Source organism: Neomonachus schauinslandi, chromosome 2 (assembly GCF_002201575.2).
Source record: "Neomonachus schauinslandi chromosome 2, ASM220157v2, whole genome shotgun sequence".
NCBI lineage: Eukaryota > Metazoa > Chordata > Mammalia > Carnivora > Phocidae > Neomonachus > Neomonachus schauinslandi.
This window is the reverse complement of record NC_058404.1, coordinates 151,315,104-151,342,748: the sequence shown is the minus strand read 5'-3', so window position 1 is coordinate 151,342,748 and position 27,645 is coordinate 151,315,104. Positions and strand designations below refer to the sequence as shown.

Sequence of the window (27,645 nt, the reverse complement as noted above, 5' to 3'; positions counted from 1 at the left end):
AAAGTAAAAGAGAAGTAGTAATGCAAAAACCATTATTTGTGATTAAAATTATTCTGTGAGGGGAGAGGCAAAAAGATAGTGGATGATTACATATATATATATATATATATATATATATATATATATATATATACACACATATATATATACATATATATGTATATGTGCTATTTTAATAAAAAAAGAGACACCACTTAATGCAAATAATTTTATTATATATTTACAAGTAATCTGACATTGGGTAGAAGAAATACCTACAGTATCATTTTAATATAAAATGACAAATGACTTTAATAAATTAAAATGACCATTTTTACTGAAAAATTAAATAGCAATCATGTAAAAATAGTTTTAAATTATCAGCAAAATTTTCTGTTTACTATTTTAAATATAGCACAAATGAGTTCTTTGAGCATCCAAAGAAATAATGGGCAAAGCATATGTGTCATCAAATAGATATAATTTGGAGGTGATGGTAAGGATGAGATTCAGCAAATAGAAAGAGCATGATGAGTAGTGAGTTTAGGTCCAGTAGTTACAGATATGAGGAAGAGAAAGGCTGAGAATGTGACATTATCTGGTGACGAATGATGGTACCCTGTTACCATTTGTGTGGATGGGCAGTGAATTCAATGAAGCAAAGAATGTCAGACTAGAAATGGTGAGAGACAACTGCTCAATGTTCATATTATGAGAAGTAATGGAATAAGGATCGTGGTTTAGTGCTTTAGGATGTTCTACCATGTTCTAATCCTCACACCAATATTTTAACCTTTGAATTTATAGGTAATTTAAAGTAAGTTATTATTATATTCACAGGTTAAAACATTATTCATCTTCATGTAAGCTAGATGGAACCACCATAACAACAGTTAATTTTCACAAATAACAAATATTAGGCTAAAATAATTACACATACAGAGTATATAATAAAATACAAACAACTTACAACCTTAAAGAATTTAATATTTAACTCTAGTGGATTTTATTTAATAAGATTTGATAAACGTTATCTTAAACGTGCAAACAGAAAAGGGCACAATTGGTTTCACTGAGATTGTACCAAATAACAAATCAGAGGCAGAATCTAATATATCCTTGCATTGCAAGAATATAAGGTGCACCAGTTAAAGGTTAAATGAGATTCCTGCCTGGGAAGCTTTGTTTAAGCTGTTGCTGCCCGGGTATTCATTATAGCCAAAATTTAAGAATGTGTTTTGTCGTTATGTAGGACTAGCCACACCAATTGTGCTTACAGTTTGTTTTGTAATTACATTCATATAACATAGGTACCAGTATAAAAACTTTGTCAAGAAAACATCTTTTCCACAACACAAAATGCCAGTATTTTAGCAAGGAACTGTTACTCCAATTATTCCAATATTCAAGTGCTGTTTGTTTGAAGCAAAGAAGCAACGATACTGGCCACAAGTAGCATTAACCATGCAGTCGTTAACAGTATGGGCTAAAAAAGAAGAGGCTTCTTTGAAAGCTGTCACACATGGACAAAGGTTAACTGATTTCCCTTGACCTCATCCAGATTGGATTCCAAACAATTTTTCTCGCCCCAGCAATTATGTAAAAATTATCAGAAAAATTACTCACTCCAAGGTCACCTGAGCCACAGCGTCCATTGAACTGTATCCATTTTCCATGAAAATCTCTGTATACCGGCCCATTTTGATTGCTTCTAGCCATTCACCTACTGATCTGTAGGCCCCAGATCCCGGTGGGCCATGTTCTGCCAACAAATTAGATACCCTAAAACACAGAGAATAGCAATATTACGAGTAACACTTTAACTCTTTTATAACAAATTGTAATGTTAGCACACAATCAGTGGATTTTCTGGTTTATATTTATAGGGGAAATATATACTAATACTAACATGGAAGAAAGTTATTCAAAATATAGAACACAAAATTCAGATTTTTTTTTACACATAGTCAATGAAAACTTATAATGGCTTAATAAATAATCTTATTATTTAATAAGTAATAATCTGTGATATGAAACATTAGCTAAAAATTCCATGTGGTGATTTAGATGAATTTACTTCCTATTATTGTTTTTTGTTTGTAAAAATAATAGAGGAAATGCTACCAAGATTAGATATGAAGACCAATTTGTGCAAAGGCAGTTGCTCCTAGACTTTGCTAGAGAAACTCAAGCACATTTAAGCTAATTTCCCAGGAAGTTAAGAAGTTATTTATCCTTTATTTTATGCTCTTACATAAACGTATTTGTTAATTTACCCCAGGAGTAATAGAACTTGGAAAACAAAATGTCACCCCAAATACATGAGAAAACAGAATAGGATCAATCAACCCATGAGATGCTCTTAACTGTACTAAACTCATAGTTTTGGCCAATAATAATAATGATATGATGATGAGAACTATTTCTGGAAATGTATCCTAAGGAAATAATGAGGAAAATGACAAAGAGTACTTGTACAATTTTTTGTAAGTGGGAATAAACATTAAATCAATTTAAATGTCCATCAGTGGGGGGTTTGCCTAAGTAAATTTCAACCATAAGATATAGGACAAATACCTTTCTACTCATGGTCTCTGCACTTTCTCACACTCCATTTACAATTCAACCTACTCCAGTGTATTTTCTTCCAAGTCAATTGCATAAAAATTGCTCTTATTGAGTTGAGCAATGATTTCTATTTTGCCAAAATCGGTGGACATTTCCAATCTTTAAAATGATTGACTTCTCAGAAATTTTCAACATCCACCACTACACCTCCCTTTTGGAATCCTACCTTGTCTCAACCTTTTTTGAATAATTCTCTCTCTTCCTTGGCTACCATGATATTGAATATTCCTTGACTTCTCTTCAATCTCCTTTTGCCTGCTACTCCTCCTGACTTTAAAATTTGGAGGGACCTAGGACTTGGCCCTATATCTTCTCTGCTCAGGCCAGAATTCCATTATAGGCAATTTTACCCACTTTTATGCTTCAAGTAGCATCTATTTTCCTCCAATTTTTACCTCCAGCCTAGGTTTCTCATATATTCATACAGCTACTTCACACCTCCATATTTCTCATAGGAATATCACTTCAACATGTCTGAAACCACACTTCTCATCTTTTTCACATCCAATTCCTCCTGAAGTCCTCCCTACTCCAGGATATGATCCAACAGTTCACTCCTTCCTTGTCCTCAATCCCCTCACAATCTATCATTGTGTGTACTCTCCATTTTACTTCCAATATATTGCACATCTGACCACTCTTCTCCATCTCATTTATTGCCACTTTAGTGCAAGACATCATCATGTCTTACCTGCACAACTAGTCTAGCCTCTGAGTTATCCTCCTAAGTTCTATTCTTACTCTCTACTGCAAAACCAAAGTTGATTTTTAATGTTTTTATTTTGTTCAATATCTCTCTCCTCCAGTAGTGTGTTGCTCAAAGCTGTATAATCAGCACCTAGCCCATAGCATGACACAATGTGGACACATGACTATCTGGATAAATAAATGGATTCCTTGTAACTGGTAGCCTTTAAGCAGTGGGAGTCAAAGATTTGATGAAGATAGAAATATAGGAAGAAATATTTGGAGAGTAGGATCTTGAAGTTGAAATTACGGAAGAGTTGCCAATTTTAGGTAGTAACAAATTCTAGAACATGACTATGAGAAGGAGAGTTCAAGGTAGGACAGAGACCAAAATCATTGAAGAAGAATATTTCAATGTACTGAGAGATATTCAAACATCATCTACATGGTTACTGAAATCACCAAGTTTTGTGACATGGGTGGGAATAAAGGAAAAGACAATGATCAGGGACTAACACCTTTTGGAATTAAGATTTGTAGATGCCTGAAAAAAGATGGCTAGTGAGTGGTACAGTCTTAAGCCAAATCTGTTTAAATGAAGGGGCGCCTGGGAGGCTCAGTCAGTTAAGCAGCTGCCTTCAGCTCAGGTCATTATCCTGGGGTCCTGGGATAGAGCCCCACATCCGGCTCCCTGCTCAGCGGAGAGCCTGCTTCTCCCTCTCCCTCTGCCTGCCACTCTGCGTACTTGTGCTCTCTCTCTCTCTGTCAAATAAATAAATAAAATCTTAAATAAATAAATAAATAAATAAATAAATAAATAAAACTTACCTAGCTCCTTCTATATATTGCACACAAAAAATATGAAATTTTTTTGGAGATTCTTAAACTGCTCTGAATCTATAATGATAGCAATATAAACTAATGCAATTTAGAACATCAAATGTCTTTTTATGATTTCCTTTCTTTAGGTCCATTTGTGACAACTTAACATAATTCAAACAAGTAGATGAAAGAAATGCTTAATATTTTACATGACGATAAATAATTTAAAAGTAGATATTTCAGGAACAACATAAGGAATAATCGCTAAGAAGATAAATTCTCCAGTTGCTACTACAGAAAGTTAATGATGCTTGAACAGAAGTCGAAGATTCATTCCTCATTTGTATTTAAAAATGACTTTTTGCCTAGTAAACAAATGTTATGTCAGAATCATAGGACTTATGTAACTTTATCAACAAATTATTTCTCATTTAGTTCACACTAATAGGCAGCCAATTTGGTTACACTTCTTGTAAAAATAAAAAACTTCCTCAAATATAGTGAAAATAACAATCTGGCAATTTTTTTAAAGTACAGAATCAAACTGGTTTGTTTTTTTTTTCTGAGAGGATAATTCTGTAATTAATCAGGTTAAAGAGAAAAGTATGCTTTACAAATATGCAGAATTATTTAAATGTATTCATGTACATTCAGAAAACTTTTTAAAATGCTCATTTGTTCATACCAATTTTTTCCACAAATTACTCATTTATCAGCTTTAAGTCTTGTTCCAACTTCACAGTAGGAGGATGATTAGCCAAATATCTGTGCACAACCAAATAAGAGCAAAGAATCTCTAAAGGAGCTGTCACTGTTCATAAAATATGACAGACACTAAAATCTGTTATAAAGAAATCAAAGAGTAATTATTGTTAGATATATCTGGTTTACAATATAACAGTGCTTATTTGGCTTTTCCATATGATCTTACAATCTTATTTTGCCCCATACACACCTATGTGAGATCCAAAACACATCAAAATACATACATTTGAGCTTTTTAAAAAAAATGTTTTTTTAAAGATTTATTTATTTATTTGAGAGAGAGGGAGAGCACAAGTGGGAGAGGCAGAAGGAGAGGGAGAGGGAGAGAAAATCCCAAGCAGACTCCTTGATCAACAGGGAGCCTGACATGGGGCTTTATCTCACAACCCTGAGATCACTCACTACCTGAGCCCATAGGGAGTCTGATGCTTAACCAACTGTGCCACCCCAGCGCCCCTCATTTACTTTTTTTATGTTACCTAAACTTGGCTACAGTAAACATTTTACTGAAACTGGCATTTACAGTTAGATTAGGCATTGATGCTTTTAATTATTTAAATTATTTAATAATAATATTTTATTGTAAGAGAGTAACATTATACAAAAACTGTATTTAGATAAATTAGTGTCATATGATCTATAGATTAAAGTGTATAAAAATGATTTTATTGGTTTGGGCGCCTGGGTGGCTCAGTTGGTTAAGCGACTGCCTTCAGCTCAGGTCATGATCCTGGAGTCCTGGGATCGAGTCCCGCATCGGGCTCCCCACTCGGCGGGGAGTCTGCTTCTCCCTCTGACCCTCCTCCCTCTCATGCTCTCTCTGTCTCATTCTTTCTCTCTCAAATAAATAAATAAAATCTTAAAAAAATGATTTTATTGGTTTAATGTTGATGGCATCAGTGTGAATTAACTACATTAGGAAAATCTCTCAAGTCTGTCTTCATACCTGCTGGATGCATTAACCAGCGTCTTCAAGCTACTTGGGTTACGTATCAGCTTATCCAACATGTTGACGATCTCATCAAACTTGGGCCTGCTATTTCGGTCCTTCTGCCAGCAATCCAGCATTAACTGATAGAGAGCAGCAGGACAGTCCATGGGGCTTGGCAGACGGTAGCCTTCCTCTACTGCTTTAATCACCTGTGGAAAGCAGAACAGAGCCATACTCAACACCACATATTTAGTATGGAGTAGCCTGAGAAATTTCCTAGTATCCAACGTTCATCCTTTCTTAGTCTTACTCTTGCAGTAATAACCAGCATCATTATCTTTAAAATCTCTGATTACTTCCATTTGCTGCAAAACAACATAAAAAAGTAAATACGTTATCACAATGTAAAATGGTAGGTTTTCTTCACATACCATGAAGAAAATAAATGGTAATCATTTTTTACATAAAATCTTGATGAAGGGTGATTTGTAAAATTGACATAAGAATAATGTTCATGTTTTATTTATCTTTGCATTCTGGAATCAAATAGGGATTACATTTTTTTAGTGATTTCTCTGAAAAGTTAATGTCTTTTTAATGAAAAATTATGGGCAGACACACATTTTTTAAAGTAATAGAACTGCAATTTTACTTCAAAAGAGACTTTTGGATGGTAAATGATGGATAAGTCAAAGGCTAAATTAGCATAACTGTCTCATGTATCATTTAATAATGTCAAAGTCTGGCTGTTTATTATCATCTACTGATTTCTGTCAGGAATTTGGAATGACTGCTTAAATAGCATTACAAACATCATTGATTTTAAATAAAACCACACATATGAGTATTGGTCTAATTGTGAAATTGTTTTATCAAAAACATTTATAATGTTGCTGCTGTCATCAAAATGTCTAACTACAGAAGAAATCCATTTATGCTTCTGAACATAATACAGGTTTCAGTTCTAGAAAATTTAAATATTTAAGTGATACTAAAGCCAATAATAATAAACATAATTCTCAAAATCCTATTGTGCATATTTCCTTAACTAGTAAAGCTAATTACATTTTTTGACAAAGACTTTAGATTTGATTTGACAAATGGAAAAATACAAATACAGTTATTAGAATAGGAAATTTACAAAAACAATTTTGAAAGATTGGAAAGAAACCAGTCTCTCAATGATAAAGGAAATGGCATCTGAAGAAAAGCAGTGGCACATGGAAAGAAGATGAAATGGCAGATTTAGGGGACATTTATGTTACAGGGGTAGAGGGGAGAGGAGGGAACGTATCCGAAATAAAGCAAGTTCAGACTTCTCACACCGGATAGCTGTTGCTCTTTACTTTAGGCTAACACATTTATGGGGGGTAAAGAATGTTGACAAGTATAATTTGGGGCTTGTTTTGTTTGGGGTGAGTGGGGAACACCCAGATGGCAATTTGCAGGAATCTGGCTAGGGTGCCGGGGATATCTGAGATGATAATGTAAAGGTGAGAGTCATCAGCACTTGGTCACAATTTGAAGTCAGATGTGGTATATATCTCCCTGGGAAGGGCATAAAATAAAACTTCCTGAGAAGTACAAATAGTTAAGTTCAGGCAGAGAAATAAAAAGTACTCCAGGACTCCAAAAATAAATGGTCAGATAAATAACTGGATAACTATGAGCGAAATTCCTGAGAGTCACCTACCACCCTAGTTAACTCAAAAAATATTAAAAAAGTAAAAGGTAAACCATGGTAGAAACTATTATGAAAACTATAATATATGACTGGCCTACCTAATATGTTAAAAAGTTCATAAATACTGAAAAATACAATGATAAAACAAGAGATTCATGAGAAATAGATACTAACCAAAACTTCCCAAAAGAAAAAAAAAAGCCTAAATAAATTTTGAGAAAACATTTATTCTCATTGGTAATCAAATAAAAGAACAAAAATAAAAAAATAAAAAGTATCATTTGAACTTACATATTGATGGACATATTATAATGATTAAAATGATTTATAATAAATATTTATAATAAATCATTATAATCATTATAAATGATATCTATTAATTTACTTATTATAAGACTTCTTATTGCTGATGTCAGTGGCTATTATCTTTAATAACATATATGTACCAAAATAAAATGTCCTAATATAGTTTAAGTCATGAAATATTTCACTATGCGGTGAGAACAGAGATTTTTACTTACTTTAAACTTGATTTATTTCATAATGAATTTTTTCCCAAAGCTGCTACCAATAAGCTCTATTTTTTATTTAGCACCTATGTTTTTTTAAATATTGTCTTTCCTCCACTGAGCAGCTAGTCTTCATATGCGACTATGAAATGAATAAATTAAACCAAGTCATTAATTTTACAGGAATTTCATAAGTTATTTGATTTGAGACATTATTTCCAGAATATATTACTTAATCAGTTTTATTTTCAGGTAAATTTATATACAGAAATATAATACCATGTCTCTAAGTTAACTTAAGTACTTGGTCCAGGAAATTAGGTCATTGAATTTAATTCTAAATTCATCTTTAGAATTTATCTTCCAAGTATATTTAAATTATAGCTTCAGATTTTATATTTAGACACATTAATTTTTTTTTTCATTTTTAACTACTGTTTCCTTCATAGTTTGGGAGAGAAATGAATGGCATTCATACTCTGGTAGTTTGTGAAATGCTTGAAATCTATCAAAGTGCAATTTAGGCTATTCATTTTATCATACAGTTTATAATGTATAACCAAATGAATCATAATCTCAATTGACTTTCTTATTACTACTACGTTTGTTAATGTGGATGGTTGAGATAGACAAAGGGAAGAAAGAGAAAAAAGAAAAAGACAACCAGAAGTCTTACAGACAATCTGGCACGAGTTCATATGTGCTACATCTGAAGTATTATTTTTTTTAAAGTTTTTATTTATTTGTCACACAGAGAGAGGGAGAGAACACAAGCAGGGGGAGTGGCAGGCAGAGGGAGAAGCAGGCTCCCCACTGAGCAAGGAGCCCGATGTGGGGCTCGATCCCAGGACCCTGGGATCATGACCTGAGCCAAGGGAGACACTTAACAGACTGAGCTACCCAGGCGTCCCTAGATCTGAATATTATTTTAAACTATGCATTTTCTTGGCACTGACATGTAAATTAGCAGTCTGAACACAATTTTAAGAATGCTGCTTCTCTTAATACATAAAACTTCAATACTGAGTACCCAATATGGCACTATTCTCTTGTGGCAAGTTGACTCTACTGGGCAGTTTTTTCATGTCAGGGTCAGTGGTTTTGTCCTTTCAGATATATATACTCATTCTGGGTACAGTTTGCTTTTGCTGCTCACAGAGCCTCAGCCAGCATTACAAGCTTTACAATGCTTGATCCACAAACACTGAATCCCACACAGCATATCACTCAGTGAAGGCATGGTCTTCCAAGTGAAGAATGTGTGGGAGCATCACATACTCAGTGATGTACTGGTAAATATTTAACAACTGGCTCTCCTTGGGGGGTGAGGGGGACAACATATTTGTATCATTTTCTTGTCTATGTGGCATAAACATCATACTTTAATTAATTATAACATGCCGTGTGCTATCATAAAATATTCTTTTACCATGAAATAGTCCAGCAATAAAAGATGTATATAGATATCTTTTTTGTCCCATCAGAAATTACAACAAAGAATAGAAAGAGGATGAGAAGCACACCCAGTACAAAGTAGGTTGACATCCTTTTGGCTCAAAAGTTCTTGCTGCCTTAGAGTAAGATCTAGGCCAACAGAAATAGTAATAGAAAACTGACTGTCAAAAAAAAAAAAAAAGAACAAAAATAATTCTAACATGAGAAGATTGAGAAAGATAAATGATTTTTTAAAACATTTTGTAATCTACATGCTTAGTATATTCTACATATTCATACATTTCCCAATAAATACAAGAGAAAGACACGGTCACTAAATATAAAAATGCAATGCAATTAAATCTCTTCTTATTTTGGTTTTGATTTTAAGTTCAGAAAAATGTTGACATTTAAAATATTTGCTATCAAATAAAGAAGCTTCTACTGACTTCAGGATATTATCTTAGCTTCCTAGGCTTGAATTGGAGTTTATGGTCTGGTATTAAAATTATCTTAGTCATTCTAGTTTATTTTTATTATGTGTTGTTATTTTTTCTTTCTCTGTGATGACAGAAGCAATCCTAAATCAAAAGAAACCGACTGCAGCATTCTGTCCCCTTGACATAGTGGAAGGTCTCCTCTGAGAGATTTAGAATATTCTGCATGTTTTGTAATGTCATATTTTCATGTTGCAAAGCCTTTTTAGAATTAGATAGTATCTGCAATGTAGAGATTATGGGATATATCATTCAAAACACCAAATCAGTACTTCTATTTTGCTCCCTGAGAATTTGTTTCCAAAGAAATATTCAGTGATCATGATTTTCAAATACAGTAGATCTGTCATGTTTCTTGAATACAAATTGGGATAGCAATTGAGGGTATCAAACTTAGTGCTATATGTAGAAACTAAATCCCACTAAAGATTGTGAACTTGCTGAGAAAATATATAGATTTTATTGTACATTTTATTAAAATCAGACATTTTAGGAAGATCTGCAATTGTATAATCATTTCCTGTAAACCTTATTTAGATTCTTGGACAACCCAGCCAAAGCCAAAATACTAGGTTTTATTGTTACAATTTCCTGAGAATTTATATCAGCACTCCCTTTTATTTTTCTAAATAGTTTGAAATAAAGTTATCTGATGGAATATCAAGACTCTCAAATGGTTGAAATCAGAAAAATATATGTGTCCCAAATCCTTTGTACCTTCTTGTTTCTATGTCCTTCTTCATGTAACTTTATATTGCCCATTCACTATGGGCCGTGTGATTGGATCAATTTCCTGATTATGGGATTGGCTAATGTGATTTTAGCAGATATGTTACCGAATGAGGTACAATTGGGATCATTCTGGCCCTTCATTCACTTGACAGATGAGTTCACATCTAGGCTAGTCTGCAGGTCTCCAGAGGAATATGAAGGCCACATGGATTAGCCAATGTGTGTCAGTAGAGACCAGCCAACCCCAGGAACATGAGCACGCCCAGTCAAGATCAACAGAAACACTCATAAGCATTCACCTAACATCATGTTCTACTGTGGTCTATAATTTTATTTGTGACAGTTGCAACTATATCAGGTACAATTGCCAATAATGTAGATGACGATGCGACACATATCAGACACATAGCTGGGAAGGAATAATAATTCTGAGTGACAGAATGAGAAGTCAAAATATCATAAGTTTGAGAAGAAGTTAACTAGGCAAATAAGGGACAAAGATTTTCCTTGAGTGAAGAAACTAAACTTGCTGGCGTGGCACAATAAAATACTTCCACAAAAATTAAAGGACAGAATGGCATTAACATAAGCCTTGAGAAAAGTTAGAAGCCAAACTGTGAAGTACACTGTAGTTCAAGGTAGTATTTGGCATCTATCTGGAGAATAGTAAGTAGCAAATAGGTGTGGTCTTCCTTTAGACTATAAAAATCCAGAGTAATCATTATATATTGAGTTGGATATTTTCTATTCTTTCAAAAGGCTGACCTAGGATCACTGGTTGAAAATGAGAGGGAAGAAGTAGACATTGATTCAATCGGAGACAGTGTGGTAGTTTGTTACACAAATTTTAGAGAATCATGTTGAAATTTCTGGTGTAACTTTTATTATTTTTTGTGACCTTAAGTCATTTAAATTCTCTAAGCTCCGTTTCTTAACTGCAAAACAGGAATAATAATAGCATCTTTCTGATGAGCTGTTAAATATATAACAAGAGTTCAGTGATACTTTTTTTTTTTTACCATAGCCCTAGCCCTAAAATCATAAAGTTAAAGAGAATAGATACTATGTTCTCCCAAATTTAGAGAAATATAAGTCAGCAACCCCTCCCAAAGCCAAGTGAGTGGGACACAAGGAAAACCAATTGTAGCAATTTGAGGTAACTACAAAAAGGTGTGGTTGGCTGCCTTGCTGTAGGCTTGTTGAGAAGTGGGAATGCATTAAGCCAAATTTACTGTTGCTATCAGAGAAGAACACTGTGAAATAACTCTTGGAAAAGCTGAAGTGTGATCCTGGTTTCTCACCCAGAGAAATTTGACGAAGGCAGGCTGACTGGAGCAGTCTGCAATAATAGTCCAAAAGAAGGGACAACAGCAGAGCAACCCACCAGAAGGAGTTTCCGTCAGGTGAAATATACACATGTACTATACAGCGAGAGACCGTGAGGTTGGGAGAAGGCGGCAAGTGAGAGGAACTCTGGGAACTCTGAGTGCATCCTCATCCTCTAGTGACCGCAAAGCAAGGCCTTCCCCGGGGTCTGCTCAAGAGTTCCGACACATACCTCACTAGAGAACCAGTGTTCGGGTATCTGACTCACAGGAGACATCAGCAAACTCACATAAAAACAATCTTGCCCTTTCTTTTCTACATATCCATCAAGGACAACTCTGAAAAATCTAGATACAAACTTTGACAGAGGAGGAAGAGGAGCAAAAACGTGACCATTCTTCCTTCCCAGTCTAGGTAGTGAGGGTCAGGCTGGCTCTGTAGTTGTGGGAACCACTTTGAAATGGATATGGCATTGACTTTGATTTAGACTGGACTTGAATTTTTATATCTGAAATTGAATCTTAATTACTGGCATGGGACTGTTGTTTCAACAAAATGCAGCTGAAGAGCTGTAGTATCTGTCTAATAACCCCTGAAGGCATAGGAGTGGGAGATTTTACAGAGCATGGATGAAAGAAATAATTGGAGGAAAAAAATAAATGTTTTAAATCAGTATGCTGTTAAGACTGCTCCATATACCGGTTTTAGAAAGAAGTAATGAGGTAATTGATAAAACACTTAAGACAGTATGTGGCACATAGTTAGGGTTCAAGAAATGTTAGCTGCTTTCATAGTTGTTGTTGTTACCTGAAGGGAAAATATCAAATTTCAATGTGATCCAAAATGGGAAGGACTGTATTGAATACTAACAATGGAAAATTACAAAAGCAAAGACCAAAGAGCCATGTGTCAGGCATCACATAATAAACATTCTGAGCTTGAATAGAAGATTCTTTCACAGTTCCTTTAATTTTAGGATCCTATTATTCTAAGTGTGAATTATTTTTCTATATAAGAAAACAAATCTGTTTTTCCCTAAATTAAAGAGACAATCCAATTCTTCATACATTTTTTTTAATTTAAAGAAATGTAGATTATTACTTTTTATCCCCTAAGAGCATCCACTATTAAATCAATATCATCATCCTTTCGGTTTAGAGTATTAGCTGCCTTTATCAAATGCAAATCATAAAAACTTGGCTGTCAGTATTCATTCTCTGATGGCTCGTTCTTCATCTTTGAAAATGGTACTGACATAAAATGAGTGAACCGTCACTGTAGTACAGCTAACACTGTCTGGCAAGGGACTGACATTTTATGTAATAGTAACTTCCTTTCCTTTGTACTAACTTATTTTGAATTTCTGCATAAAGGCTATTTCAACAACCAAACAGATCAGAGGGTAAGCAACGTATTTCACTTTTTTAGGCAACTGTCATTGTGAGAAATAAAAAATTTTCTGTGTTCTGACTGAGAGAACAAAGCATTTCATTCCAAACTTGAGGGAGAGTAGTTCCATACTTACGTCTTGATTGGTCATCTCCCAGTAGGGTCTCTCCCCATAAGACACAACCTCCCACATCACGATTCCATAGCTCCAGACATCACTGGCAGAGGTAAACTTTCGGAAAGCTATAGCTTCTGGGGCAGTCCATCTGATTGGAATTTTGCCTCCCTAAAATTGAAAAAGAATAAAAGAATTCCCACATACTTCAGATGAATCTCAGGATATTGCTGCCTCACTGGAAAGATCTAGAAAGAGATGTAGCATTTTTAAGTGAATCTCTTTGACAGCATGCAGTCTCCTTTTCACATATCTCAGCCCGTAAGCACTTGTAGACGGACTACTAATTGCCTGTCCGGAAGAAAATCTGGTTTAAATTCTGTTTGACTACTGGGACACATACAGGACCCACATCTCAATTATAGTATCAGGATGTCAGCTCGAAGAGGGGAAAGCGGGCAGTCCAGCAAATCAATAAGGTATACTCATGACTCTCTAACAGAGAGTAAAGGACTCAAATTCCCAGGGCGTTTTTTTTTTTTTTTTTTTCCTTCTTTAACATAGGAGTTATAAATGGGAAGTCTTGATTGCTGAATGAAACCCTGGGAGGTTCAACAGTTAATAGGACAAGTGTGAAAATCAGATATAGTTATATTTTCCCCCGTCACTGTGCAATTTCTTTTAGACTTGACTTCTCTTATTTTCTGCCAACATATTTTTGTGTTTGTTCTGTTACAGACTGTTTTTATTTTCACTTAAGAGATAGGTCTCTCATTTAATTTAACCATATTAAAAATTATGGCAATTAGATTGCGGGGGAAAAACTTACGATATTATCAAGTTTGGAGTTTTTTGCGTGGTAAAAAAAAAAATTGGTTTGGTAGGTTTCCTCTTAGTTCACAAAATAAACACTTTTATATCCTGCAGGCAACCCCAGGAAACCAAACATTTCATCCACAGGCAAAAATATGTTTAAGGGGGAAAGGCATAGGCTTTGAATATTTTCTTGTAAAAAAGATTAAGATTAGCCTATGCCTTCCCATTTTGCAGAGAGGGTATAATTTATAATTCATACATTAGAAGAAGTGGGACTTCAGTTTCTCTTTATGAACCAAAGTTTCAAGACATGAGGAAATAAAAGTTTGATGTAATGCTTGAAGTTGCTCTGTGAGCTGGGGTTAATTTGAACTATTCAAACTATGTTTAAATTATTTGTCCCTTATACATATGGCAACGCCACTTTAAGAAGACTTTCCTGATACATAGTTTTGTTAATTAAATATTCATAGGTAAGTTCACAACATTAGGTATGGCTATGTGTCATTGTGATATCTATAACGTAATATCACTATTTTTCTTAAAATTGTAGTTTGTTGATTACTTCAAACTTCAGCCTAGAATTTTTCTTCTGGTCCTCTGACCACCATATCTGACGTCACAATTATCTGAGGTTCCCTTATCTTCTCATCTCTCAGTATAAGGATTTCCCACAAACTGCTATCATGGCTCGTTTCAGAGGAGTAAGTCTTGAAGGTCTCGGGAACTCTGCCCCCCCCCCTTTCTTTCCCCCCTCCCCAGCATGATACATTGACACAGACCTTGACAAATCTATTTTATGCATTTAACTAAGACCTCAATCAATCATACTGGGGATGGATTTTTCTATAACGTCCTTCTTGCTTAGGCTAAGTTTATTAAGTGTAACTTTAATCCCAAGAGAATTCTTAATTAAGGTTTCATTTAAGGCAAATAATGACAATGATAATTAGGTCTAGAAGAAGAGGGATATCCCATCAATTAATCCATTGACTTATTAAGCCAACCATTAGAAGGCTTTGTTTGCTTATATAAGTTACTCTTGATTTTTAGTATAGTACAGTCCCTAAACATCCATGAGTCACAAAGCAACACTGAAAAAAAACAAAAACAAAAAAGCCTTATAATCTATGAAAAGTTTGTTAGACCATGAGTAGAAGTCATTTTTTTAAATTGAATTAAATAAGCAAATGTGAATATATCTATCTTAAGAATGTGAGATGCCAGAAGTGTTCTTCTGTATTGAAACAAAAGTAAACCAAATCTTACAGTGAAAAAGATACAGTGATAAATATTTCTAGCTTCACAAGGAGTTGGAACATTAAGGATATCTAACTTCATATTATCTTGACATTGAAAAGATTTAGAATTAAACAAATACAGTGTCTCATAAGGGATTCACACTCAAAAGGTACACTACATAGACTGCTCAGAAAATTCTGCTGTACCAATACCCACAGTTTTCCACAGAAAGAATTGTCGGATACATACCATATCGTTTCAGGAAGCAATTATTTTGCTGGAAAAGGATGTTGATTTATGCTAATTATGACAACATGAGTTAGTGACCAATTTTCCATAGATGTGGGCTTAACAGTTAATATAGCATGTCAGGCAAGTAATTAGGCATTAAAATACCTCCAGTAAATCAAAACTTTTTGAAGGAATAGTTCTTTTATTTCCTATCATATGAGTCCTTAAAAGGTAGGTTTACATATTTCTGTATTTGTTTTACAAATGAAGACACTATAGCGCAGAGAGTTTAAGTTACCCAATAATGTTATACATGTTTATATATTCATATATATATAATATTAATTGCTTTTAATATAGGAGAATCTTTAACTTTCTCTTTTACATTTAAAACTCTGAATAATTTTTATATTGTTGTATTCACTTTGAACTCAAAGTTTTTGTTTTCAGTATCTGTAGGAAAAAAAAAATGAGTTATTGTGCCCCATACGGTGAATCTTTATTTGTTTAATATATAAATTTGCTGATATCCAACACGTAGAATTATCTGGGTTTTTTATCTTCCCTTCCCATCATCCCTTTCTCTCTGTCTTCCTATGTAAGAGGAATGTACTTTTAGCTATTTCCTTTAAAAATCTTCAAAAATTAAATGTTTCTCATCTAGTGTTTCAGAAATGCATTCTGTTAGATCTTACCCTCGTGGTGTAGGCTGCCTCAGGATCATCTTCCAGCACCCTGGAAAGTCCAAAGTCAGACACTTTGCACACAAGGTTACTGTTGATTAAGATGTTTCTGGCAGCAAGGTCTCTATGCACGTAGCCCATGTCGGAAAGGTACTTCATTCCTGCAGCGATGCCTCTCAGCATGCCAACAAGCTGAATCACGGTGAATTGCCCGTCGTTTTTCTATTAAAATGATACAGAAATATTAATCCAGCAACAACAATCACCGGGGGAAATTTGAAAGGATCTGTCTTCAAGCCCCAAATTAATACTCTCACCAACTTCATATGCAATTTGTATCTGAGGGAGAATGGAAAAAAGTTATGAAATATATCGTTAACTTTGTAATATGGATCAAGTCCTCTGCTTGGTCAAAGCCGATCAAGGCTTTGAAAGCCCTTGTCAAAAATCTCAGTTAGTTGCCCTAACTAGCATTGTAACTCCTTTATTCTCACTCAACAGAGGAGTATGTTCATCTCTCCAACCTAGTGCTTGCCTTCGATGAACACTGTACCTTTTTTGAGGAGCTCTGAGATAAGCTAGCTGGATGGGCATATTGGGGTAAAAAAGAAGTGGCTGGAGGAGATAAAAGAGATTATTCAGGAGCACATGGGAGGAAGAGGACGGAGCAATGACCAGGACAACGTTAGTGTTTCTTGGCAGCTTGCTGTCTTTGTCAAGGGCACTGGTCTTAGCACAGACACACACAGCATAAGACCCAACTAATGATTATTTTGAAATACAGGAATGATACGGCCTTAGGAGACTAGAGAACTTGAAGATGGGTATAAGATATTTGGTAACAAAATCTGGTAGAGGCTGGAGATTAGAAGAAAACTTGGCCTTGTCAGTAGACTGCTGTCATCAATGCACAGGCCCCTGGAATAATCCTCAGAAAGGCCATTGTCTTATCACCTCGCCTAATCAATAGTAGTAGTCGCCACATGAAATGTGAAGAAGTAACAGGCTATGGGTTTAATCAGACCTGCAAATATGTTACATTGTCTAGCACAAGCTATTTAGTAATACAGGGAGTTACCAACAATTAAAATTTGGACACTTGCACATAAAAAGAATCTTTTCCTGCAACCCAGAAGATCTGACAGCATTAGTGATATTGTCTATTACTACATGACCATTCCTCTTGTACAAGAGTGGCTGACTCTCAGATGGGTTATGAGCCTATCTGACCCCTTCATCAACACAGATGATTTGCATGGACCTTTTAGACATTTTTTCCTTGCTCTGCCTGATATTATATACTCTGAGAAAGTTAGGTTCTTGTAAAAAAGCCCCCCTTTCCTTTTCTTTCCTTCTGCCCTTCTTTTCTTTTTTTTTTCCCCCTTCCTTTATCCCCTCTTTCTTTCATTTTTTTGGAGGCAAATTAACAAACACTTAAATAAAACTGTAGGGACATACGATTTAGATTTGTTTAAGTTTCTGAAAAGGACAATTTATAAACCAAACTTTATTTTTTGAAGTATAACTATTCTGACTCCAGATATTTCTATCGATTTAAAAGTTCTGCTTTAAAGTGGCTCAATTTCGGGCGCCTGGGTGGCTCAGTTGGTTAAGCGACTGCCTTCGACTCAGGTCATGATCCTGGAGTCCCGGGATCGAGTCCCGCATCGGGCTCCCTGCTCGGCAGGGAGTCTGCTTTGCCCTCTGACCCTATCCCCTCTCATGTGTTCTCTCTCATTCTCTCTCTCTCAAATAAATAAATAAAATCTTTAAAAAAAATAAATAAATAAAAATAAATAAAGTGGCTCAATTTCAACTTCAACATCATAGTCAACATACAAACAACACTTTGAATAATTAAATGTATTTCAAACCTACCTTTAAAAATGTATCTAAAGATCCATTTTCCATGTACTCTGTCACTATCATCACTGGTTTGCCTGAAAAGAAACAGTGGTATGAACTGCAACTTTTTGATTTTCCATACTTATCTAGAAAATGTTTACTAGAAGGTTTTATTTTTGTCCAAACTGCATATATTCTTTTAAAAAGTGTTCTTTTCTAGTAGCAAGTAAATTCACGACATGATGGTATCTTACTGTAATGGGTGGGGCCAGTGAGAAGAAAGTATCAGAAGAATAATAACATTGACATTTAAGATATAATAATACATAATTTTCAATATTAAAATTAATTTATGTCAAAATGAGTTTAAGGATGCATCTTATTTTAATAGCGGTAATGGTATAATGTACCAAATAATATCCAGCAAAGCACTGTGAACGTATTATCTTTCTCACAATTCTAGACAAAAACTCCTATCTCACTGAACTGCACTACTTATGAATATGTTGTATTTTACTAACTTTCTTTCTATATTCCTGTAACTCCTTTCTTCATGATTACCTCCCTTTTCCTTCTCTGTCACAGACATCCAAATTTTTTCATTCTTCAAAACTCTGTTCTAATTCCTCTTGCTCTCTGGAAACTTCTCTTGCAATCATTGCTTCCTCCCCCTTTCATGTCTGATGCAGAAATATAAGCTAGTGCTTAGCTGGACAGACTCCAGAGTCACACTGCCTGGCTTTGAATCCCATGTTACACAAAATTTGTATTAATTTAAAGTATTTTGAGGTAAGTAAAAAGAGACCTTATGTCAGAAAAATCTATCTCATAGGTTTGTTTATAAACTTTATGTATTAGGAGGGGAAACAATGTTCATGCAATCAGGAAATGCATTATAATTAATGTAATGGCATTCTCCAGAAGGACATCTGTATTTTTCTTAAGAAGTGATTAATTCTGGGGCGCCTGGGTGGCTCAGTTGGTTAAGCGACTGCCTTCGGCTCAGGTCATGATCCTGGAGTCCCGGGATCGAGTCCCGCATCGGGCTCTCTGCTCGGCGGGGAGTCTGCTTCTCCCTCTGACCCCCCCTCCTCTCATGTGCTCTCTCTCATTCTCTCTCTGTCAAATAAATAAATACAATCTTAAAAAAAAAAAAAGAAGTGATTAATTCAAGTCATAGAATTCGAACCTGCATATGTATTCATATAACACTATCTAGAAGTGCAAATAAAGCTATAAAAAGTTAGACAATTACATGCAAAAAAGTAATAACTGGGAAGAAAGAAAGATTTTTATCTCAAGATCAAGATCACTTGAAACTTACTATTTCAAATAAAAAGGTAGGACTATCTAATTTCTTACTCAGATAATTATCTTTTTAAAAAATACTTCAGAAGGAATATTCTTTTAATAGATGTGATGAGTATATTACAAAGCCAGGCACATTTCTCTCCTCCTTTTTAATGTTTATAAAAGTAATTTTAAAAGTTTGTCTGATGAACCATGAGAGACTATGGACTCTGAGAAACAAACTGAGGGTCCTGGGGGGAGGGGGGTGGGGGGATGGGTTAGCCTGGTGATGGGTATTAAAGAGGGCACGTTCTGCATGGAGCACTGGGTGTTATATGCAAACAATGAATCATGGAACACTATATCAAAAACAAATGATACAATGTATGGGGATTAACATAACAATAAAAAAGTAAGTTTGAAGTGTTTATAAAAGTAATTTTAGAAGTTTGTCTGAAATAATTCATTAGGCATATGTTTGTAGATGCCTACATTAGGTGAAACACCACAGGTGCAGAGAATGATCACTGGAGGTAGGGATGTCATTTGATCTGAACCTTGAAGGTTGCAGGGGTATTAACTCATGTAATAAAAGGTGACAGATATCCCAGGAAAGAGGGGCAGCATGTGCCCAGGCATCTGGTCATGAAAGAACCCGTCAAGTTCAACTATGGCTAGAGCCCCGGATTTTCACTTTGTCAATCCAGAAGTGATAGGAGATGAGTTGGGAAATACTTTTTTAAAAAACCGACTGGCCCGGGGTGCCTGGGTGGCTCAGTTGGTTAAGCGACTGCCTTCGGCTCAGGTCATGATCCTGGAGTCCCAGGATCGAGTCCCGCATCGGGCTCCCTGCTCGGCGGGGAGTCTGCTTCTCCCTCTGACCCTCCCCCCTCTCATGCTCTCTCTCTATCTCATTCTCTCTTAAATAAATAAATAAAATCTTTAAAAAAAAAAAAAAAACTACTTAAAAAAAAAAAAAGGTGCCTGGGTGGCTCAGTTGGTTAAGCGACTGCCTTCGGCTCAGGTCATGATCCTGGAGTCCCGGGATTGAGTTCTGCATCGGGCTCCCTGCCCGGCAGGGAGTCTGCTTCTCCCTCTGACCCTCCTCCCTCTCATGCTCTCTGTCTCTCATTCTCTCTCTCGCAAATAAATAAAATCTTAAAAAAAAAAAAAATTAAAAAAATTAAAAATAAAAAACCGACTGGCCCACAATAGTAAAATCAAAAAAAAAGAAAATACAATTCATAATGTATTTGTAAATGCCAGTCACAGCACAATAGAAGAAAAGATCATAAATGTTTCTTTTTCTTTAGTATAATTGTAACCTAAGCTCATGAAAGGAGAAATGCTTGTAGTTTAACTTTATTTTAATTATATCACTACATCCATTTTAATTCAGACAAATTTTAAAATAGACAAAATTCTGCTTTGGACCCTTTGGTCCCATTCTCACATCAAAGAGCCCATTTCAGACTTTCATTAACATTGAAGCCCCTTTTCTTTTTGAAGTCCACAGCTAATATTCCACCCCAAGGATGAAAGCCCAAATATTTGACACCTGCTTTGGCACAGGTGTCTATGTATCGGAAGTTACACCACACATAATGCTGGAGTATCCTGGAATGTCCTGTTGTAGTAGATATCACCACTTCATTTGCCTGATTTCAGGAATTCAGAAGTAACCAGGGATGAAGCTGAGTAGGCTTATAAAGGGGACACATGGGTAATCCTGGCACCAGCTTTTTATCAAACACCAACAAAGTGTGAAAATAAATTTACAGCTAATAGAGCCAAAGGGTACCTACCTGCTAAACATCAGCCCTGATCCAACTAAAAGAGACCTACATTTTCTGGAATCAGCCTAGGTAGCTCTTTTATTCTGACTTTGAGTCCCACTTACAGAAATCCACTGGGAGAATTGTCATAGTATAACTGGAATTGGAAGAATTGATTTCCAGGAGATATCCAGAGAATATAGTCTTAGCTTTCCCTCACTGGCATCCCTCAGCTCATACTATATGGGTAGATGTCTTGTCCATCAAACTGAAACCTGATTCTTGTCCATCATTATCGACTATACCCCAAGTCCTTTATGATTGCGGCACCTTCCCTATAGCTCTACTTACAAAACTTTCAGTTTTCTCCTACTCTCTTTTTCTAGAATTTCTTCATTTTATCTACCCTTTAATTTGTTGGGCTCTCCCTTTTTTTTTTTTACCATTATGGGTCCGAGGTAAATATTTAGTACTGCTCATTCAAGGTCTACTGAGTGGAAACTGGATAGAATGCCCATGTAAAAGCATTTTTTTTTCTTTGGTGAGTTTGTTCCTTAAATTCAACCCAAAATTACTAAGCTTAGAAGAAAAAATTTATACTCTAAAGAGAATGAACTGATCAGAAGACTTATTGACATTGAATAATATACATTTGGATAGAAAAAATAAATGATTACTTTTTAGGGAAATGGGCACCTGGCATTTGTCCCGTAAGATTTCTTAGATTTCATCACCTAGTTTTAAAAGTCAGATTAATTATTTATGACAGTGTAGGTTGTAATGTCAATAACAAAAAATATTTGAGAAGTATGATAGGGGAACTAAAATACTTCTCACATTTTAGAAAATGGGAGAAAGGCAATTAAAATGAATGTTTGCAAACAAGCATGATTTTCTTTTGTTGACAAGAATAAGACATTTCAGGACCCCTTCGATTATTTTTAATGCTTGAGTCATTTTAATGCTAATTATATTTAGTTTGGCTTATGTTTTGTCTCAGATCCTGCTAGCCTGCAAGAATGACATAGCAGTAATTAATGTGGCTTACTCTAACCCATGTAAATTCAATAAACCTGTATAAATCATTTTCCATTATCCAGCTCGAAGTACAGACAAAGAATAGATTTGCCAATAATTTTGAAAGCATATTACCAAAAATCTATATAAAAAGAGCTCATAAAGCATGTTGAAACATGATTCTAATCACAGAGTAGAGTTTTTGTATTACTTTATATTATTTACCAAAGACCTAGCCCAGGCAGAGTCTAAGTAGTAATAGAAACACATTATTTGTGGAACTCACCAACCTTATATTTTAATCATTCAGTTTTGGTAATCATAAAAGAGCTACAGTTTGTTGATTTATTGGATTTTCACTCTTTACAAGGCACAATGTTATTTTTAATTTTATTAAATTCCATAATAGTGGAATTACAAAAGACATTTTTCAGAGAAAGAAAAATGAGGCTTAAAAAGATCCAATATATGACTTGGGTTGGTGAGTGCAAATATATAAGAACCAAAGTTGGGAATCAAATTTGTGTCTGTCTGACTATAAAGCTGTTTTCCTTTCCTCCACACTATGATACCTATAATTTCAAAATACTTATTTTAAAGTTTAAATTTTATATTAAAATCTCACAGTTATTTACTCTTTTGTGTTAATACAAGCTTGGTATTCATGACTACGGCATGACAAACTATCCAACCATTAATGGCAGATCCGGTAGGAATTTAGCTTCTCTCAGTAAATAATATAACCTTACATATGACTATTACTTATATATGTTCTGAGTGTTCTGAAGTATTCTATAGTGAAATAGCCTTGGATTCTATTAAGATGAGGTATATAAAGTAATAAAATCCATAGAAACAGAAAGTAGAAATGTAATTGTTAGCAGCTGGGGAAGGAAGAGAGGAAGAGTTGCTCTTCAGTGGGCATAAAGATTCAGTTATGCAAGACAAAAAAGTTGTGGAGATCAGTTCTACAACATTGTGGTTATAATTAATATTATACTGCACACTTGAAAATGTAAAAGGACAGATATATTACATGTGAGGTTATTTTACTACAATAAAAATACTGAGTTTGTTTCCTTACTCTGTGATTTTTTGGTGCTAATGTCCATAACAAATCCAAGAGAGAGAATACGCCACCCCTGGTGAAGCAATCCTTTTCCATAAGATATCTCAAAGTTAGGTGAAACTAACTTTGGGGAATGTTGATCCAACCCTTGCTTTTCAGAACATTGTCCCAACAGTTGGCAGAGCTATCATCTGCTGGGAGCATATTAGAAATGCATAATCTTAGTGCTCAATCTGATCTATTGAAACAAATTCTGCATTTTAGCAATATCCTCAAAGGCACATACAATTTTGAGAAACAGTAAACTAGGCCACATCACAAAAGTTGCAGCTAAATCTGGGCCTCTTATTTTATTTGCATTGATACTGCATGCTTTTCTGAAACCATTAGCTCATCAATAAACACTTGATACCACTTAAGGCTCCACTCAGGGAGCATTTGATTTAGAAGCATCATAATTCACTGGAGAATAATTGTCACTGGGTTTCTCTTAGAAATATTTTACAAGACTTGTAAATAATTAAAAGTAAGCCTGTACTTATACTTACATATCTACGTTTTATTTCACGCTGTCATTCTATTTGGGTTATATTCCATTTAGCATACTAACACTTGCAGCTGTTTGAAATTACTTTTATTTTGACCCCAAGGGAAAGTTGAGATAACTCATATATCATGGTTCAATTATTAATGGTTAATGGTCAACCAGAAAATGGAATCTTGTGCTTAGAACAGGGATAGATAATGCTTATTAAGGGAATAAGGAGGGAAGGACAAAGTATGGGACAATTAGAAGGGTACTCATATTTTAATTCCATTATAGTCCTTAGTTGTCGGTTAACACCTTAGGGAAAAATCATTTATAACATTTTATAATTTTAATTTGGGGAAAGATGATAAAGTAAAAAGTCTATATACCTTACCTGAAACAGGAGCATGAAAACACCAAATGTCTCTATAAGTAGAAGCTCAAAACATTCTATAATATCCCCTTTTATTTCAGATTGTTTACACTGATAAACTTTTTCATCAGATGCTCATTTCTCAAATTAGAAATGAATTTGATTTGTTCTGACATTAGTGAAGGTAGATGATTACTTATGGAGTCAGAAATTATGGACTTTTCAGAGGAGGTGGGGAATCCAAGAATTAAGAAATCTGACAGCTTTCTTTTACTAATAATGAAATTAACCTAAAAAATACAACATTTAATTTACTAATAATCAATCTATGAACCAGGAAATTTTGTTTCTATAGTTCTTTTTTTTTTTTTGATGAGCAAGATTTAGCTTTTATCAGAAGAACACTTGTAAATAGCTAATAATTATTTTATACATATTTCTTTTTTTTTAAAGATTTTATTTATTTATTTGAGAGAGAGAGAGTGAGAGACAGAGAGCACGAGAGGGAAGAGGGCAGAGGGAGAAGCAGATCCCCTGCTGAGCAGGGAGCCCGATGTGGGACTCGATCCCGGGACTCCAGGATCATGACCTGAGCCGAAGGCAATCGCTTAACCAACTGAGCCACCCAGGCGCCCTATAATTATTTCTTAAACCTCGTTCTATGCCCTAATAAAGAAAATCAGGTACTGAATTAATGAGCTGGCTTTTATTTCTACTTCAGCTTATATTTATTTCCATTGTGGTTTATCACTGGTTCATAGAGTTTGTTTCCTTATGTGAAATGCACAATGTAAAATTCAAGCATACTCATACTTCAAAACATTTTCGTTACATCTCAGGACTAAAGGTAAATCAGTCACTACATGCTTACAGGCCTCTCAAGTGTAAGTTGTCCAAACTGAACTACTGATTACCAACCACAGTCCTGATCCTCCTAGACTTTTCCCCATAAATGGCAATTCCTTTCTTTGAAGAATTGATGACAAATCATAATTATTGTTGACTCCTCTCTTTTTCTCACACTCCATATCTAAATCACAGGAAGCCTTTCTGTGATTGTCTTCAAAATGTTTAAAGAATTCAACTACTACTCTCCATCTTGTTAGATCAGAACCCTGATCTAATCCGTAATGAGGTATGAATAATGTCAGTAACCTCCCCAGGGTTTCCCTGCTTAAACATTGGCTCTTACTATCTATACTTAACAGGGCAGCCAGATTGATCTTGTTAACACAGATACCAGATTCCATCACATCTTGGTTCTAAAGGCTGCGAAGCTCAGCTTAAGAGATGGTCTTTGCAGGGACCAAAGAATGCGCACCCTCTATCCTCCTACTACATCTCCAAGCTAAGTTCTTTCCAGACTCCTCTCCATTTCACTGAAGCAACAATGGCCTTGATATTTCTTGAACATCACATGTAAGTTCCATTTGAGACTTGCTGGTCCTTATTCCTATAACATTCTGCCCCCAGATATCTGTAAGGCCCACACCTTCACTTTATTCAAGCCTTATTACTGAGGTTTTTCACTAAATAAAATAGAAATCACCAACCCTCAACAAAAGTAATCCCTAATTTCCTCACTTAGCTTTATTTTCTCATTTAATATATTATAAATATATTTATTCACTTAGTTTCTGTCTCCCCACCCAAAGTAAACTTCATAAAGGCAGGAACTCAGTCTGTTTAATCTCTGCTGTATCCTGATTAATAGTGATAGGCATGTATTAGGTAATCAGTTAATATCTTTGAATGAATAAATGTTTGCCAAGTGTATACTGAATGATGAAATACGAGATTGGTAATGTACACTCTTTAAGAGCTTGGGTTTGGAAGTTATGTAAAAGTTTTAAAATGTGGCATTATCCTATGCTAGTTTTATGATACTGGATAAGGTATTTAACCTCTTTAAAGTTAATTTTTCCCATCTGTAAAATAAGAACAAATACTAGTGTCTAAACAATAGCATTATTGTGCAGATTAAAGGAGATAATAAAGAGAATTAAGCTTAGTAAATTCTTAAAGTAATGTTAATGATTAGTAGCAGTAATAAGTGTTACATGCAAGATCTTGTGAAAAGATTCTCAAGCAATTTCTTTCATATGAATTTTATTTTTTTCTAAACATCCATGGTTTCATAGAATAAGGTTTTAAAAATAAAATATAAACTATATATCACTCTAACTAGTTTTAAATGTTTACATAAGTGTATTTAGTCATTCACCCATTTAATATCATTTATGTCTTTTTTTTTAAATTACCTAATGTCTGGCCCTGTGATGGAGTCTATGGGGGGTTATAAACATATATCAGTTTCAAGAAGCTCATTTTGTAGTAAGGAAGATAAAATGTGTAGAGGGATAACTATGATATCATGCATAGCAAGACAAAGTGCAGAGAAATGCAACTAGAGTGTATAGGATTGTCTCTGGCTGAGAATTTACTCATTCAACAGACATATGAATTGCTACACATGCTGAGCCCTGATCTAGGAACACACAGGTGAGCAAGACAAGAAAAACCTCTGCTCTTTGAGGCTTAAATTCAAATGTAGAACGAGGAATAGCTCTTTTACTGAGCTATTCAACATTATTTAGTGGTTCCTGTATGCAAGTCGGGCACTGAGAATAGAAAGAAAAATGAAGATAAATGACACTGATCTCATGGAGAAAGCCACATCTGAATTAATCTTGAAGGTCTAGTAGAGCTGAGGAAAGTGGAGAGGACATTCTAGGGCTGAATGAAGTATTTCAAAGAGGTAGAACAAGAACTTGATAGAGTTTTTCTGGAAAGGAAATAGTGAAATATGAGGTTATAGCCAAAATTATATGGGGTTAAGCAACAAAGTACATATATTTTGCTTCATTTGTTTGCTTGTTTGGTGATGAAGCATCAGAGGAAAGCAGTGATTTATTAAAATCTACCTTGGGACAATGTGTATGGAATGGGCTAATGTAAGAAAAGACAAAAGTGGGAAGGCTAGTTTGAAGATTGTCAGAAATATCCCTGGATAATATATAATAAGAGGCTGTAAAATGGAAGTGACTTTATAAGATAGAATGAAATACTCTATTTGAAAGGTAATTGCAAATTTATTTAATAAGTCAGAATTGTCTGACAATTTAAACAATCAGTTGTCATTGAATGTGCTATCTCCTCAGACATAGAAATAAAAAGAAATAGGGAGAGATTCCTCTAATGTTCTTCTAACATTTTGCTTAAATTTATTAATTTTACAAAAGAACTAAATTTATTTGTACATGATCCTAGATTAAGA

General features: G+C 34.8%; 1 protein-coding gene across 1 annotated transcript in view; it reads right to left on the bottom strand.

Moving 5' to 3' along the window:
- The window catches only part of EPHA5 (EPH receptor A5), a 347,186-nt gene that overhangs the window by 6,381 nt on the left and 313,160 nt on the right, over nt 1–27,645 (bottom strand). The window contains 5 exon segments of the mRNA XM_021702245.1: nt 1,606–1,761; nt 5,828–6,021; nt 13,520–13,669; nt 16,483–16,692; nt 18,349–18,410. Of these exon segments, the coding sequence (XP_021557920.1) occupies nt 1,606–1,761; nt 5,828–6,021; nt 13,520–13,669; nt 16,483–16,692; nt 18,349–18,410 (772 nt within the window).